A 16192-nucleotide genomic window follows, 5' to 3' on the forward strand; every position below is an offset into this window, starting at 1 on the left:
TTATACTTAGCCCATTTGAGGAAGATGTGGAAAAGCATGCAACAGGTACAAGGAAGCTTCTGGAAGCCATCTGATAAATTTCTGTCATCTGATAAAATTCTGTTTGGCAACTTAGGTAGAGTCCTCTTCAGAGGACTTTAAGAAGACGACAGACCACTGGGGTGTCTGAGCACAGGTCTGGGGTCAGGCTGCCTGGATGGAAACTTTGGTTCTGCCCTCGCTGACTGCATTATCTTAGAACACTCACCAGCTTCTCAGGCCTCGGCCTCTTGTCTGTAAAATAAGCTAATGAAAACTCAAGTCCACGGGGGTCATAAGCATGAAATGAAGTAACATAATTTATGTTAATTACAAAATTTAAAAATAGTTTTGTTTAAAAAGGGCAAAACAACCCTGAGTTAATAATTTAGGGCTTGTAATGGCTGGTGAGTGTGGCCTGACTTCACTGATACAAAAAGAAGAAAAGAAAGGGACTGTTGTTCCCTTTGCTCACAAAACATTTCCAAGAAATGAAACTGTGGTGGCAGCAAAACTGAAATACAAGAGGAAAATGTAAATGCATATAGACGGAAAATAAAGCATTAACATGCCAAGAATTATAGTCTCATCAGACTTCAAATCTAACTCAAAGTCTAGGGAGCAGTGATCCTGAAAACCTTTTTACACAGCTCTACTACAAGCCTCTTATCAGTGAAATTAAGGGTCGGCAAAACTGTCTCTCCTTCTGCATGAGAATTTGACCTCCTGTTAACTAGCTAAGTCGGCTCTCTGCAAATGAGGACAGCTTGTGTCAACCGTGTGCCTAGGCAACACTGCTTCTGATCTAAAAAGATGCTTGATGGGTAAACTGCATCTGGACTGGGAAAGCCATGTTTCGGATTCCCTGAGTACACTGACTCCTGGAACCAGGCATGTCTCTTTCAGGGATCCTGGGGACTCTGCCAACACAGCTGTGTCAGGAGATGTTGGCCCCTACAGGATATGAGGCTCTTAAGCCAAGGCATCGCCTGTACCTGCCCCAGGCGAATCTTGTCTCCTTGCACCTGAGCTGTGCTGTGTGAACTGCTAGCACTCCCTCTGGAAGAAACACCTGAGGCTGCCCTGCCAGCAAGCTGTGGTTCCCATGCAATGTCATCCTGAATAGACTCACACCAAGAGCGGAGCATATGAGTGTCGTGAGTCAGAACGTTGAGTGGAACCTTATATGACCCCTTGGTGGGTGTTCCAACTTCCCAGTTTAGACAGCCTCTCTCATGTACACTACAAACCATTTATTCTCCTTATTTTAATTGTCACAGTTAACATTCAGAGCACAAGTACTGTGTACCAGGCATGGTGACTGTTCACACACTACACGGTTCATTCTCAAAATGACACCTAGGTAAATGTCATTATCTCATTATCTCATTTCAGAGCTGAAGATTCTGGGGTACATCTTGGGGTTTCCTCAGCAAGTGGAGGGGCCAGATATGGGAAGAAGCAGGGAAAAGGCAGGCAAAGAGAGAGAAGGAAAAAAAGATTGCACTAAAAACAAATAAATAGCAGGTGTCACTCAACACATGCATTTATGTGCATGCCTAAGACCTGCCCTACACAGTGAGCTGAAACACACAGCATAATTCAGCACAAAGGACACAGTAACAAGGAAGCTGCTATTAAGCAAAGGCAGACAGTAAATGCAAAAGGCCAAACAGTAAACAGAGGCAAGCACTTCCAACATAGGTTATAGAGGTTGAGTGAATGACAGTCTTTTTTTTTTTTTTGAGACAGAGTCTTGCTCTGTCACCCAGGTTGCAGTGCAGTGGCACGATCTCGGCTCAGTGCAACGTCCACCTCCCAGGTTCAAGTGATTCTCCGACCACAGCCTCCTGAGTAGCTGGGACAACATGTGTCTGCCACCGTATCTGGCTAATTTTTGTATTTTTAGTAGAAACAAGATTTCACCATGTTGGCCAGACTAGTCTCGAACTCCTGGCCTCAAATGATCCACCTGCCTCGGCCTCCCAAAGTGCTGTGATTATAGGTGTGAGCCACCACGCCCTGCTGAATGGCAGTCTTTCATATGTGTGTCCCAGAGGAACACTGAGCCAAAGTCACTGAATCTCTGGCCTTTGGAGCTCCACCCACCCAGAAAGAGAAAGAAACCTTCCCCACTGCCTCATTCTAAAATTCAAAGAATGAAGGTACACACATACATACCTATCTGCCTATACGTATATGCACATGTCAACACATATATGTACAGATACGTTCGCACCCATCCGCATTATGTGCGGCTGTGCATGTTGAAATATATGTGTCTTTGAAAATTCTGTTTCACAACATCAGAGTCACACACTGACACAAGGGAAAGACAGTACTGAAGCGGAGAGCACATTCTTACTTACGGTGTCCCACATCACGATGTACACGTCAGTACTGAATGAGTTATTAACGTGCTGAGTAATATAAAGATTGATGAAATCACAGAAGTGGTGATACATGTTAACACCTAGTGTTGGAAAATGAAACTACATTAATTAACACCAAAGAGCACATGATCAAGCAAGTTTTATTCTATCCCATCTATTTACAGTTTAAGAGAATTTTAGTTTAAATAAATGGGGAAAAAAATAACTGTTTTATTTTTCCAAACATGAAATGATCTAGATACATAGGTAGTCCTCAATTTATGGACTGCCTGGGTTTCAAAAGTCACTCTAAAATTGGTTATTTAAAATCAGGAATGCATTTTCCCATATATCCCAAGTAACAAGTGATCATTAAGTTCCCAGAAAAAAACAAGGTAGGTCTATTTAACTCAAAACTGAGTAGAACTACAGGGCCATGAAGATAACTCATTATTTCTTCTGACTTTATTTTTTTAATCAGGGGTGGGGTCTTGCTATGGTGGCATGTGCCACCATGCCTAGCTTGATCAGTTATTTTTTAAAGTCAATTAAGGGGCCAGGCACAGTGGTTCACACCTGTAATCACAGCACTTTGGGAGGCTGAGGCAGGCCAATCACTTGAGATCAGGAGTTTGAGAACAGCCTGGCCAACATAGTGAAATCCCATCTCTACTAAAAATACAAAAATTAGGCAGGCGTGGTTAGCCACTCAGGAGGCTGAGGCAGGAGAATTTGCTTGAACCTGGGAGGCGGAGGCTGCAGTGAACCAAGATCACACCACTGAACTCCAGTCTGAGCAACAGAGTGAGACTCTGTCTCAAAAAAAAAAAAAACCAGAAAAAAAAAAATCAATTAAGCAACATCTGTTCATCAGGGAAGTACTGGCAATGATGGCAACTAACATTTTGGTAATTTTCATTCCTGTCTCTTTTTTCCCTATTTAATCATTACATGTATCATTCCTGGAAAAACATTAACCAACTATTGTATAAAAGAAGTGAACGTCTTGTGTTCTGATTGAAAGAGAAGCAATTCTGGAGAAAGAAGAAGTTGAATTCCAACACAGCCATGCATGCGCAACATTCTTAGATGAGTTTATAAAGTCCCTAAGCTTCAGCTTCTCTATAGAAATGGGAAATAGTTACCTAAGTGCCAGCTTTATTATGAGAAACCCAAAGATAATACATCTTAAAGTACCCATCCCAGTGCCAGTCACATAGGAAGACCTGAATGAAGACTAGCTGGATCCCACTAGGTCAGATAGAGTGGAGAGGGTTGTGGGTACCACTATTTGTAAGTTCACATGCCATTCATTAAAAAGAAACAGAATGTGCACCCTCTCCACTTAGGTATGCAGGACCCAATATTCATCCTGGAAATATACAAATCTAAATGGGATGAAATTCCAAGAACTGACACTTAGAGCATGCATTTTAAAGGTGGGAAAATGCTGAGTAAAAGAAAAACAGGGACTCTCAAACGCAGAAATCATAAAATATTCTGACTTCATTCCCACAGTGAATAATAACATTGTGTGCCAGAAATAACAGTATAAAAATACTCTGTTTTTTTCAGCCTGGTATCTTAGCTGATTGTTTGGAAGGGCTAATTTTTTCACCCAGAAAAATCCTGGCAAAGAATATATTTTCAAATTAACAAGAAAAATAAAGTTCTATCAGAATCTATCCTCTTTTCCCAGGTTAGCCATAGAGCACACATGAGCTCTTTCACATAACATTTAGTGAGTTCCTAACAGTTACTGAGGAATGCAGCAAGCACCAATCAGTGCTTGGGGTTGCAAGAATTTATAAACAGAGAAGAAAACATAAGCTCCATCCTTGAGAAATGTGCCCCCTAATGAGTCCTGATCTGTAGAATGTTCATTTCCCTAAGGTACAAGTTAACATGAAAAGGAAAACTGAACCAGGCACAGTTACTCACACCTGTAATCCCAGAACTTTGGGAGGCCAAGGCAGGGGGATCACTTGAGCCCAGGAGTTCAAGACCAGCCTGAGCAACCCATGAGACCCCATCTCTACAAAACATATGTTAAAAATTAGCCAGGCACGGTGGTGCATATGCCTGTAGTCCCAGCTACTTGGGAGGCCAAGGTGGGAGAATCACTTGAGCCCAGGAAGTTGAGGCTGCAATGAGCTGTGATCATGCCACTGTACTCCAGCCTGGGCAATAGAGCAAGACCTGTCTCTAAAGAAAGAAAAGTAAAATTGGAAGACAGCATAAATTAGAAGAAAAAAGTAGAGTTATGAATATAGGAAAGAAATAAGACATGTCTACTCTAGCCTATTATTCTCACTTTATATACTTTATTGTGTAAGTATCTGCATAAATTTAATAGCTCACACATATTTGCCACTTTTACAGGCGGATCAGTGTTTTCTTTGCCCCTTTTTAATTTGCATGTTTTAAAAACGAGTCAAAACCTGGAACATAGCATTTTTACTTGCTCTTATTTCAAAAACCTAAACTTGTCTGATTTCTGAATTTAATACCTTGTAATATAAGAACTATGACTTCAGAAGGCAGAGCACATTAAAACTATGATCAATAAATTATACTAATTCTGAAATATTTGTGACAGAGGCTCTCTATATTTCACTGTAAACCCAACCTCTCATGAATTTTGATATGATCTAGCATAGTAATCCCTGTCTCTCATAACGAAAGAGATAACATAGTACAATCTGTGTTTCTCCTCCCCAGTGTAACTAGTTCGCAAAGTTAAAGCTCCGCTTGCAAGCTGAGAAAGAGGCTATAAGTATAAATGATAAAATAATTTTAATTTTATTTCAAGAATAAATTACACTGGTAACTTCCAGAAGAATTTTAAGTTCACTTTAGTCATGGAAATGATACAGAAAGTTTGTCAGCGCAGGTCATGGACACTTCTTTCCCACCCATACTATACACATGGCTTTGGATTTTTTTTTTTTTTTTTTTTTTTAAGACGGAGTCTTGCTCTGTCACCAGGCTGGAGTGCAGCGGCACGATCTTGGCTCACTGCAACCTCCGCCTCCTGGGTTCAAGCGATTCCCCCGCTTCAACCTCCTGAGTAGCTGGGACTATAGGTGCCCGCCACCACGCCCAGCTAATTTTTTGTGTTTTTTTGTAGAGACGAGGTTTCACCATGTTGGCCAGGATGGTCTCGATCTCCTGACCTCGTGATCTGTCTGCCTCAGCCTCCCAAAGTGCTGGGATTACAGGTGTGAGCCACCGCGCCCCGCTTAGCTTTTGATTTTAAACATCTTAATGCAAGACAATCTAAACCAAGTGATTAGAGAAACCAGATGAGGTAAATTTAGTTACAAAAGGCATAAATATGCCTTCATCTCTCATCCTTTGATTTTGGTTAAGTCCTTTGATATAAATGTGAAAGTTTCTTCTAAAATGCCAAAGTTATAAAATAATGGGAAGTTCAAACTAGTTCAACTACTTCTTCAGAGAAGAAAGCAAAAAAAAAACAAATCTACTGTTTGTCATACTGCTTCCAAAAAATTCATAGAGAATTACTGCATCCAAAAAAAGGAATAATATCTCATTAACAAATACACAAATAACAGACAAAGTAATTTCTCACCTGCATCTAATTTCATGAAATATGTTGGTTTTTCAATGACAATGTCACATTTAGCATCTTCTATAGGTCTGAAGTTGAGCTGAGTATAGCTTTGCAGCTCAGCAAACCTGAAATTATGAATTGGGACATGACTTCAAACTGATTCTCCCAAACTTCCTATTAAAACATTGTAACTCAGGATCTGTTCATTAGGCAGATTTTACCTCTAAATGGTACAGACACTCCTATGGACACCTGTAACTTCTAAAACTTACTGACGTTTATATAGGTTGATATCAATTTTAATGTTAAGACAAGGAACAGACCGGGCGCAGTGGCTCACACCTGTAATCCCAGCATTTTGGGAGGCAGAGGCAGTCAGATCACGAGGTCAGGAGATCAAGACCATCCTGGCCAACACGGTGAAACCCCATCTCTACTAAAAATACAAAAATTAGCTGGGCGTAGTGGCGAGTGCCTGTAGTCCCGGCCATATTCAGGAGGCTGAAGCAGGAGAATCGCTTGAACCTGGGAGGCAGAGGTTGCAGTGAGCCGAGATCACGCCACTACACTCCAGCCTGGGGACAGAGCAAGACTCCGTCTCAAGAAAAAAAAATGACAAGGAACAAAAATGATTTTAAAATTCAGTCTTATGTGCAATATAGCTAGATTGGGAACTTACCACACAAAGAAGATATTTATATATTGGGTTGGCTAAATAGCCTACCAGTAAAATGAGAAGACTCAAAAGATTTCCCAACGAGGCTCAATAAGAACAATGAGCGAGAGAAACTCTTGACAGACTTCTTGGATTCTGAGAGACAGCATTCCAAGAATCACCCAGTGCCTCAGAAAGACAGCAGAGACAGCTAAGTGTCCCAGAATAAAGGAAATTTATCTCTTGGAAAACATCTTTGGAAGCCACATAGCACAATTTTCTTCCAAACAAAAGAAGACAATCCCAAGCATGTGAAACTGTGAGATATTTAGAGTTAACACAAAGATCGTCTGTACCTCTTCCTTAAGATCATACCTCATGTAAAACAAATATCAAATAGATCCTTCTAAAACACAATGCCAAAACAGTGTGGTGGTTTCAAACACAGGTCTACAAACTCTTTAATACCTCTCCCTCCAAGAGAAGGAAGTTAATTCCCTCCCTTTAAGAGTGGGCTGGACTCACTGACTCACTCGTAACGGGCAGAATACAGCAGAACTGATCGTAGGTTACTTCTGGGATTAAGCTATAAAGTACTGTGGCTTCCATTTCAGAGCATGTACTCCCTCAGACCATGTGCTCCTGGGAAAGCCAGTAGCCACACTGTGAGCAGCAGTAGGGAGAGGCCCATATGATCAACACTGAAGTCCCTGGCCAAAAGGAGCCGAGGCTTACAACAACCTGAGTGAGTTTAGCAGCAGATTCTCCAGGCCCAGGTTGAGTCTAGAGATGGCTACAGCCCTGGCCAACTCAGCCAAGCTGCTCCCAAACCCTGACCCTCAGAAGTACTGTGAGATAATAAATGTTTGTGTTTTAAGCTGCTAAATTTCAGAGTGATTTGTTATACAACAATAGGTAATAAATATAAATAAACCCTAGGGTACACTTTGGAATAACCTGTCACACAGCAATAAGTAACTAATACAATTATGCCCTGAGCAACTACCATGTGGAATCAAATATCAGAAAGTACCAGGAATCAAAAAGCCCACTTGAATATAGAAACTACCTCTTGTAAAAGGCTGCTAAGTGACTTGAGACATTGCATTGCAGACTGCAAAATCCCAGATAAATGTGTGGTAGATCATTATTCTGAATGATCTGCAGCCAGGCAGTGAGGCCTCTTTAAGGAAAAAAAAAAAAAAGGTTTGCTCAGCATGAATTTCTTTTTTTTTTTTTGAGACAGCGTCTTGCTCCGTCGCCCAGGCTGGAGTGCAGTGGTGCAATCATAGCTCACTGCAGCCTCGACCTCCTGAGCTCAAGCAATCCTCCCACCTCAGCCTCCCAAGTAGCTAGGATTACAGGGGCATGCCATCTCGCCCAGCTAATTTATTTTTATTTTTTATTTTTCTTTTTTAGGGATGAGGTCTCATCATGTTGCTCAGGCTGGTCTTGAACTCCTGGCTTCAAGTAATACTTCTGCCTTGGCCTCCCAAAGTGCTGTGATCATAGGCATGAGCCGCCATTCCTGGCCTTGGTATGGACGTTTGACCTTACAAATTAACATTATGTAAGTAACCTATGTGACTATACAGGAGTAGCAGGAGAGTTTCTTTGGGATGATGGAACAATTCTGCATCCTGATTGTGGTGGTCGCCCTCCCCGTCCTCCTCCCCCTCTCTCTCCCTACCTACATACCCGCACCTACACACGTGATAAAATTTTAATGAGTGCAGGTAATTGCTGGTAAAACCTGCACAAGTTCATACTACTGTACCAATGTCAATTTCATGGTTGTGATCACTGTGCCATGGTTATATGAGATATTATCATTAGAGGAAGCTCAGGGAATTAGACAATGTACAAGTTCTCCTTGTAGTATGATATGGTTTGGCTGTGTCTCCACCCAGATCTCATCTTGAATTGTAGCTCCCATCATGGGAGGCACCCGGTGGAAGGTAACTGAATCATGGGGGTGGGTTTTTCCTGTGCTGTTCTCAAGATCTGATGGTTTTATAAAGGGCAGTTCCCTCTGCACACGCTCTCTTGTCTGCTGTCATGTAAGACATGCCTTTGTTCCTCCTTTGCCTTCTACCATGATTGTGAGGCCTCCCCAGCCATGTGGAACCATGAGTCCATTAAACCTCTTTCCTTTGTAAGTTAGTTAGTCTTGGGTATAATACATACTATTTTTAAACTTCTATGAGTCTAAAATTATTTTAAAATACAAACTTTTTAAATTCAAAAAGCTGGCCAATGATGTTAACAGTCAGAGTAGCATTTACCTTTGGAGAGGGGGATGGGGGTAGAGCCTGGGAGGGAGACTGAGGTGCTGACAATGTTCTATTTTTGGACCTGGGTAAAAGTTACATGGGTGGGTTCACTTTTTCACAATCCAAACTGTACCTTTTTCTGTATGCTTTTACATATTTTAATATATGTGTATTGTTTTTTAAATGGGTTCCCCAAAACACATTTTTATTTTTTAGATTTGAGGTCTCATCATATTGCCCAGGCTGGCCTTGAACTCCTGGGCTCAAGTAATACTTCTACCTTGGCCTTCTAAAGTGCTGGGATTAAAGGCATGAGCCACCATTCCTGGCCTTGGCATGGACGTTTGACCTCAAAAATTAACATTATGTAAGTAACCTATGTGACTTTGTAAGTGAATAAAACTTGGCAATTGTGAGTTAATAAAAATGGATTTTTGAGCTGATTTTTTTCTTTCATTAGCAAACAGTAAGTACTATATCTACTATTATAAACACATACATAATTCAGATGCAACTGAGGGATTCACTCAGTTTCCGTCACTTCCCAGAAGCTCATGCCAAATTATGTACAAATGAAGTAACATTTTCCATTTGAGAGTCTCCATTAATATCTGCAAGTGCCGTAAATAAAGGCAAATATTTCTGAAACAGATATGTTAAAAATATCTTACCATGACTGCAGAGGGCTTTTGCGCTGACCTTCAGACATCAATGTACGGATGTCAAGTTTACAGTGCCCTCCAATTTCACCACTCTGGAAAAAGTCCTCCTTAAATCTGGTGTATAACAAAACATTAAGTTAAGTTCAGAAAACGTCTTCATGACCCAAGCACGTGGGTTGTAACTAAAGTGGATTACCAATTTCCAAACTGAAGTTTTTAAAAGAATTTAACTATTTATAATAGAAAATTTCAAGTGTATATGAAAGTAACAGAATCATATCAGGACCCTAATGTATCCACAACCCAACTTTGCAATGCGATTAACTCATGGCCTGTCTGAGTCATCCATCCCCCACCCATTCCCCAACCCCTCTGCCATATCATCAAAAACAAATTCAAGATATACCCCTTCAGCAAGGCTTGGTGGCTCACACCTATAATCCCAGCACTTTGGGAGGCTGAGGTGAGAGGATCACCTGAACTCAGGAGTTTGAGACCCGCCTGGGCCATGTTAGAAGACCCCATCTCTTCAAAAATTAAAAAATTAGCCAAGCCTGGCGGTGCACTTCTGTATCCCAGCTACTTGAGAGGCTCAAGTGGGAGGATCACTTGGGTTTGGGAGGTCACAGCTGCAGTGAGCCATGATTACACTGCTGCACTCTAGCCTGGGCAACAGAGCAAGACCCTGTCTCAAAAAAAAAAAAAAATCCCTGGATCTGAAAATATTTCAGAATTTATACTAGATGTTAACATTAACCACTAAAGTACCTGTCATGATTTCTCTTGATGTTTCTTAAATCAAGGTAGAGATTGGTTGCTCTGCAGTACTGAAGATAACGGGAACACACCAGACTTGAGTCACTCTGAAGGTTGAGCAAAAGAAAAGAATGACTGAGTATTAACACAGCAAAGACTCATCCAGACTTGCTAGACACGTTGACAGCACGGATACCCTCACATTCAAACCACACAACATGACAAGGAAAGCTCTCCAAAGACTGCATCTGCTGAAGGATATTTTCTCCTTCCCAGCAGACCCTGGCCAAGCATACTTTTGCCAGTTTCCCACTTTTAAGTTACCATGGAGAACTCCCAAACGATCTGTCACCTCAAATTTTAAAGCCAAGAGGTGTATATGTGGCTCAGTTCAGTCCCCTTTAAAAGTAAAAAAAAAGTACCCAGATCCAGTACTACTACCCCCACAGCTATATGAAAAAGCAGCTTCCAAAATCCAAAAGAAACAAGGAAAAATGCACATGTAAGAGACATTAAAACCAGGGAGGGAAGTTTGCCAGTTTTAATAAGAGGTGCTTTCTGCAAACCGTAAAGCTTGTGGGAGCCTCTGTCTCAACAGCAACACGAGGGCAATATTTTCTAAATAATTGAAGAAAGGAGTTGAAGAGTCAGCTACCAGAGCCTGATTCTATTTCAACCAATCTGGGTTATGCTGAGAACTTCAAAAACTTTTATCTGTTCTGGGTTTTATTTATAGATTTAAATGCCATTTTAATTGTTTTTCCCAAAACTCCCAATGAACACAAAGTCTTAATCTTGACCTGCATGGTGTTTTGGAGTCTGTAGTTGGTAAAAGATTGCAATGGACTGAATGTCCGTGCCTCTGCCAAATTCATATGTTGAAATTCTAACCCCCAATGTGATGATATTGTTTAGAAGCTACCCAGTCTATGGTATTTTGTTCTAACAGCCCAAACAACTAAGATAAGGATCATACTCTGCTAGCACAAAGCAAATCAAGGTAAATCTTAGTCAAAAGAACATTCTACAAGCCACCCTGAAAGAGGAGTGCAAGATAGGGGTTGTCATTATTCTCTTGCCCTTTCCATGTGAACAGCTAGACTTGAGCCAAATGTGCAAGACAGAACAGAACTCTGTTAAAGACACCCTGCGGCCGTGCAGTTTAATGGCATGCCTCACATCCTCAGGCCTCATTCACCTTGCTAGAATGCTCAAAGCTCTACTACGTGACACCCTCCAATAGCTCTATAAAGTATATACTCAGTTTTTGAATGTGAGTAAGTTAAAAAATTTTTTTAGTTCTCCAGTGTGGTTGGAGATCGGAGACCCCTGAGATGTCAGAGACTCAGGGTTCAGGATCATTGAAGAGTGTACCTTAATCCTAAGTGCTTACAACTTCATCAACCTTTAAAAAATAATGCTGAGCCCTTGGCTGGGAACCAGGCCCTGGTGCACTGAGCATTTTTATCTGCAGAACCTCATTTCTTCCTTACCATGTGCTACATAATGGGCATGGCTTTAAGGCAGAGGAAATTGAAACAAGGAAAGCCTAAGTACCTTGTCTAAGACTCAGGATCTGAATTGTAGTTGAGAGCCTGCTCTTGTATTTACTACCCCAAACCACCTCTTGACAACATGTTTATCTGATCCACTGAGGTACGATATGGTATGGTTGCAAGTAAACTGGAAAAAAACCTGCATTTTAATCCTAGATGTATAACTAATTTTAAGAGACAGCTGTGCAGTCTTGGAGAAGTTGCTTAACTCCTCTGAGGACCCTGTTTTCCATACTGATAAAGTGGCATCAGTAGTATCTGCTATAACGCTTATGAGCATCAAACGAGATAACACACAGAAAAGCTTTCTGCAAACTGTAAAGCTCTGGGCAAATATAGAGCAGTATGGTGGTGTTATATCATCTGTCCCAAACTATCTGAGAATGAATTTGTAAAGACGCAATGTATCAATTTCTCTTCATTACCACATGTTTGGGGGAAAGATTCTAAACCTAAAAATATTTCGACTGTCTTAAAATATGACTGTCTGATAAATGTGGGATAAGGAGGACAGGGTTTCCAAAGGGAAGAAAACAATCTATTTGGGGAAGTTACATAAAATTCTATGCCAATAACTAAGTGAGAGTGAGGAATTCCTTTCACAGTGCCGTCTGTCTTGTTTTTACATTACAAGCTAAATGATAAATATTAAAAATCAATAATAAGTAATAAAAATAAAATAGCTTAGTTGGGCACAGTGGCTCACGCCTGTAATCCCAGCACTTCAGGAGGCTGAGGTGGGTGGATCCCTTGAGGTCAGGAGTTCGCGATCAGCCTGGCAACATGGCGAAACCCCACCTTTACTAAAAATATAAAAATTAGCAGGGAGGGGTGGCACGCGCCTGTAATCCCAGCTACTCAGGAGGCTGAAGCAGGAGAATTCCTTGAACCTGGGAGGCAGAGGTTGCAGTGAGCTGGGATCGCGCCACTGCACTCCAGCCAAGGCAATAGACAGAAACTCCGTCTCAAAAACAAATAAAATTAAAATTAAATAAACAAGTTTATTTAATAAGGAGCAAAATACCCACCGTTTCCTTAGGCTGACAGAGCACATGCATCTCCTCCAGCCTCTCTCTGGCATATCCAAAGTCAGCTTGTTTCCAAAATATGTCCTCAGCTGACTCAAGAGTGTCCGTCCTATTTGCAAATAAAAATATTCTGTGTTTTTTTCTTTTTACTTTTTTTGGACCTTGAATTTTCATTCTGAAGGTTAAAATGCTAGAGGTTCCTTATTACTTTAATTTTGTTACAGTATACTATCATAGTTTTTCCAAAACTACGCCTCACTAAATGAAGTTACGAAACTAAGTTATTCACAGAATTATTCCTTTATCATAAAATACATAACAGACATGTATGAAGGTATCACCTGAAACTGAAGACAATGATGCACTCTTAATTACCATATTTTCTTTACCTCATTAACTCTACATGTATTGGAAGTACTAATTATACTTAATTCTCCCAGGAAGAATCAAGAAGAAACCATCCATTTATCTTCTTAGTATACATTGGGGGAAAAAATTATCTATGGTCCTGGCTGTTTCTCCCTCTGGCAGAGGAAATGACAGATATTCCTATCCCAGTATGAAATAGTCAAGTTGAATTCATGACTGTGCAAGCAAATTAATATCTAAATGAATTACTATCTAAAACCAAAAGAATCTAGCTGGAAATTAGGGCATCAACATACACTGTATAGAAAGAGGAAGACTTGAAGAAGGTATTCCATATGGAAACTTACCATCCCATGTCGACATAGCTGCAAACTGGGTAACCAAACCTGAACTCTGGTTTGCAGGATTTCTCATAACCCCAGCAGTACTTTAGCTTCTCTAGGTGTTTCTAGAACATAAAACTTACATTGATTTCCCTTCTTCTGACATTTAGAGAAGACTCTTAGATTTTTCCATTAAGAAAACAAATCATTATAGAGCATTCACATTTACATTTATAATATGTATTCTTATAACAATAAATTTAAAACTTACAGTTAATTCTAAAAAGAGCAGTCTCAAGGTTCTTAACAATCCTCCTTACTCATCACCCCCACCATATCGGTCCCCTAACCGAAAGTCTGGGCTTTACCTAGACGCTCAAAGACCACTTGAATTTGAATTTCTTGAAGTAGCTTAAGAAACCACCTTTCTCAGTGAGCAAGCGGATTCTAAAATCAGTCCCTAAAAGACATATAAACTGGAATTTGTGCTACCAAAGGAATCACAGCTAAAGTGAATCAATCAGCAACTTCACTTAGCAATCAAGATCAGCAGAGACCCCACAACACATGGACAACTCTGCCACCCTTGGGAACCACCCAGCTGCTGCTGGCCAAGGAGTTCAGAATGCTCTTCTGCAAGGCCCCAGGAGCAATGCTGGTCTGATTCCCAAGTCTGCTTTTCCATATGCTTCCTGTGCCAGCACCATGGGAAAGGAAGTGTCTCACAATGCCCAGCTTTGATCTCTGGGGCCCTGTGAGATGTCTTAATGGGCTCCTATTTGAGGCCTTTCCAACTCCTCTAAAACAGAAAGAAAGCCACAGTAACAGGCTTAATTATGTGGAGACAGAGGCTGAGGTGTTATTACTGAAATTAAGTGCTAACCGATCCTCTTATGTGCCGTTTAAGAAGAAGAGGTGTGAAATTCTTTAGTTACTTTTAACAAGATGTTCTTTCCTGCATAAAATCTAATTGCTTCTTTACAGAGTTTACAAATAGTATTGGCTACTTATTTGTTTCAGAAGTGATTTAGATTTTAAATTTCTCTCTAATGAATGGGACATAATTTTAAGCAGTTTAGTCACTTAGAAGTATTATATGAAACAATGATTAACTTATACAGTGACAACCGAAAATTAGAATTCTGCCTTCAGTTTCAGGTTATAAAGCAGAACCTGTAAGCCAGCTGAAATTCCATCCTCATAAAAATAAGGAGAAAAGAAATAATACCTACCTTATATGGACAAAGAGAGTCTTTCCTACAGACAGTGGCAATATGCCTATTGTTGTGCAAAAAGAAGGGAATGTGCTCCTCTGGTAAGCGGATGCTGGCATAGTTATACAGAGGTTCACCGGGAATGCTGTGAGTATTAGGAGGCGCTTCATTCTGACCACTCAGTGAGACTTCATGAAGTAAGACTCCAAAGACAAACAACATTAACATAGCAACCTGCAAACCTAGAGATCAAAATGAAGACAACTTTGTTAACAAATTTCCTTTAAAAGCCAAAACAACAACAACAACAACAACAACAAAAAAGGGTCAAGGGCTAAGTATAATTACAAAGCACTTTGCTATCCCACTGAATAATGTTCCTTTATTCAATTTTTTTTGAGCACTTGCTTGGTGCCAGGCACCACGTTAGCAAATGGGTATACAGAGGTGAACAAAACAAGAAAGAGCCTTGCTCTCATGGTGCCTTTAAACCTACTACAACTGTCATAAACAAGCAATCAAATAAACAACTTCAGCTGATGACTGGGCCTGTGAATCAAACCAACTAGGAGCCAGCAAACTTTTCCTGTAAAGGAGAAGCAGTAAATATTTTTGGCTTTGCCAGACATAAGATCTCTGTGGCAACTACACAACAATGCCTCTGTCCAAAAAAGTAGCCATGGTCTATTATAAAAGAATGGATGAGGCTGTGTTCCAATAAAACTTTTTAACTTACAAAAATTATGGAAGGGCTTGATAGGATCCAGTTTAGTGATACCTGAAACTAAATAAAGTAATATGATAGACAACATAGCATGGTGAACATTTAAAGCTTAACCACCTGGATTTGAATCGCAAATCTGCAGCTTCCCAGCTGTAAGACCTGGAACAAGTTACTTAACCTTTCTGCACCTAAGCTTTCCCATCTGTAAAATGGAAATAATAATAAACCTTCATCATAGAGCTGTCATGAGTTAAATGAGTTAGTTATTGGTAAAGTGTTTAGAAAACTATCTGGCACATGCTAAATGCTATGGAAGTGTTTATTAAATAAAAGTTTAAAGCCATGTGGGGCAGAGAAGGGGCCTAAATAACTTTAGAGCTGAGATCTGAAAGATGAGGAGGGGAAAAGTATCTGTGAGAGAGCAAAGGGAGTGGGATGGCTCTGAGCAAGTGTGTGTCTGCTGAATAAAAAATTATAATCACAATCAAGGTATGAGCACAGACAATGTTCCAGGAGCGCTTCTGTACTCAGGATACAGCAATGAAGGTGCAGTCACGAACTAAACTCATTGCCCTTGTGAAGCTTACATGCTAGTAGGTATAATAATCAGCTATAATAGCTAAGACTTAGAAACTCCAGGACACTAAGCAGTCTGCCTCAAAGAC

General features: G+C 40.4%; 1 protein-coding gene across 6 annotated transcripts in view; it reads right to left on the reverse strand.

The window, feature by feature from the left end:
• The window catches only part of EOGT (EGF domain specific O-linked N-acetylglucosamine transferase), a 45335-nt gene that overhangs the window by 20440 nt on the left and 8703 nt on the right, over nt 1-16192 (reverse strand). For all 6 annotated transcript variants that reach the window (XM_055383369.2, XM_031009436.3, XM_055383366.2 and 3 more), the window contains exons 4-10: nt 14822-15045; nt 13614-13714; nt 12898-13006; nt 10326-10420; nt 9567-9671; nt 5986-6092; nt 2388-2491 (exon numbers count right to left, since the gene is read on the reverse strand). In XM_055383369.2, the coding sequence (XP_055239344.2) occupies nt 2388-2491; nt 5986-6092; nt 9567-9671; nt 10326-10420; nt 12898-13006; nt 13614-13714; nt 14822-15031 (831 nt within the window). In that variant the 5' untranslated portion in view covers nt 15032-15045. The remainder of the gene's footprint in view (nt 1-2387; nt 2492-5985; nt 6093-9566; nt 9672-10325; nt 10421-12897; nt 13007-13613; nt 13715-14821; nt 15046-16192) is intronic.

This window comes from Gorilla gorilla, chromosome 2 (assembly GCF_029281585.2).
Source record: "Gorilla gorilla gorilla isolate KB3781 chromosome 2, NHGRI_mGorGor1-v2.1_pri, whole genome shotgun sequence".
Classification (NCBI taxonomy): Eukaryota; Metazoa; Chordata; class Mammalia; order Primates; family Hominidae; genus Gorilla; species Gorilla gorilla.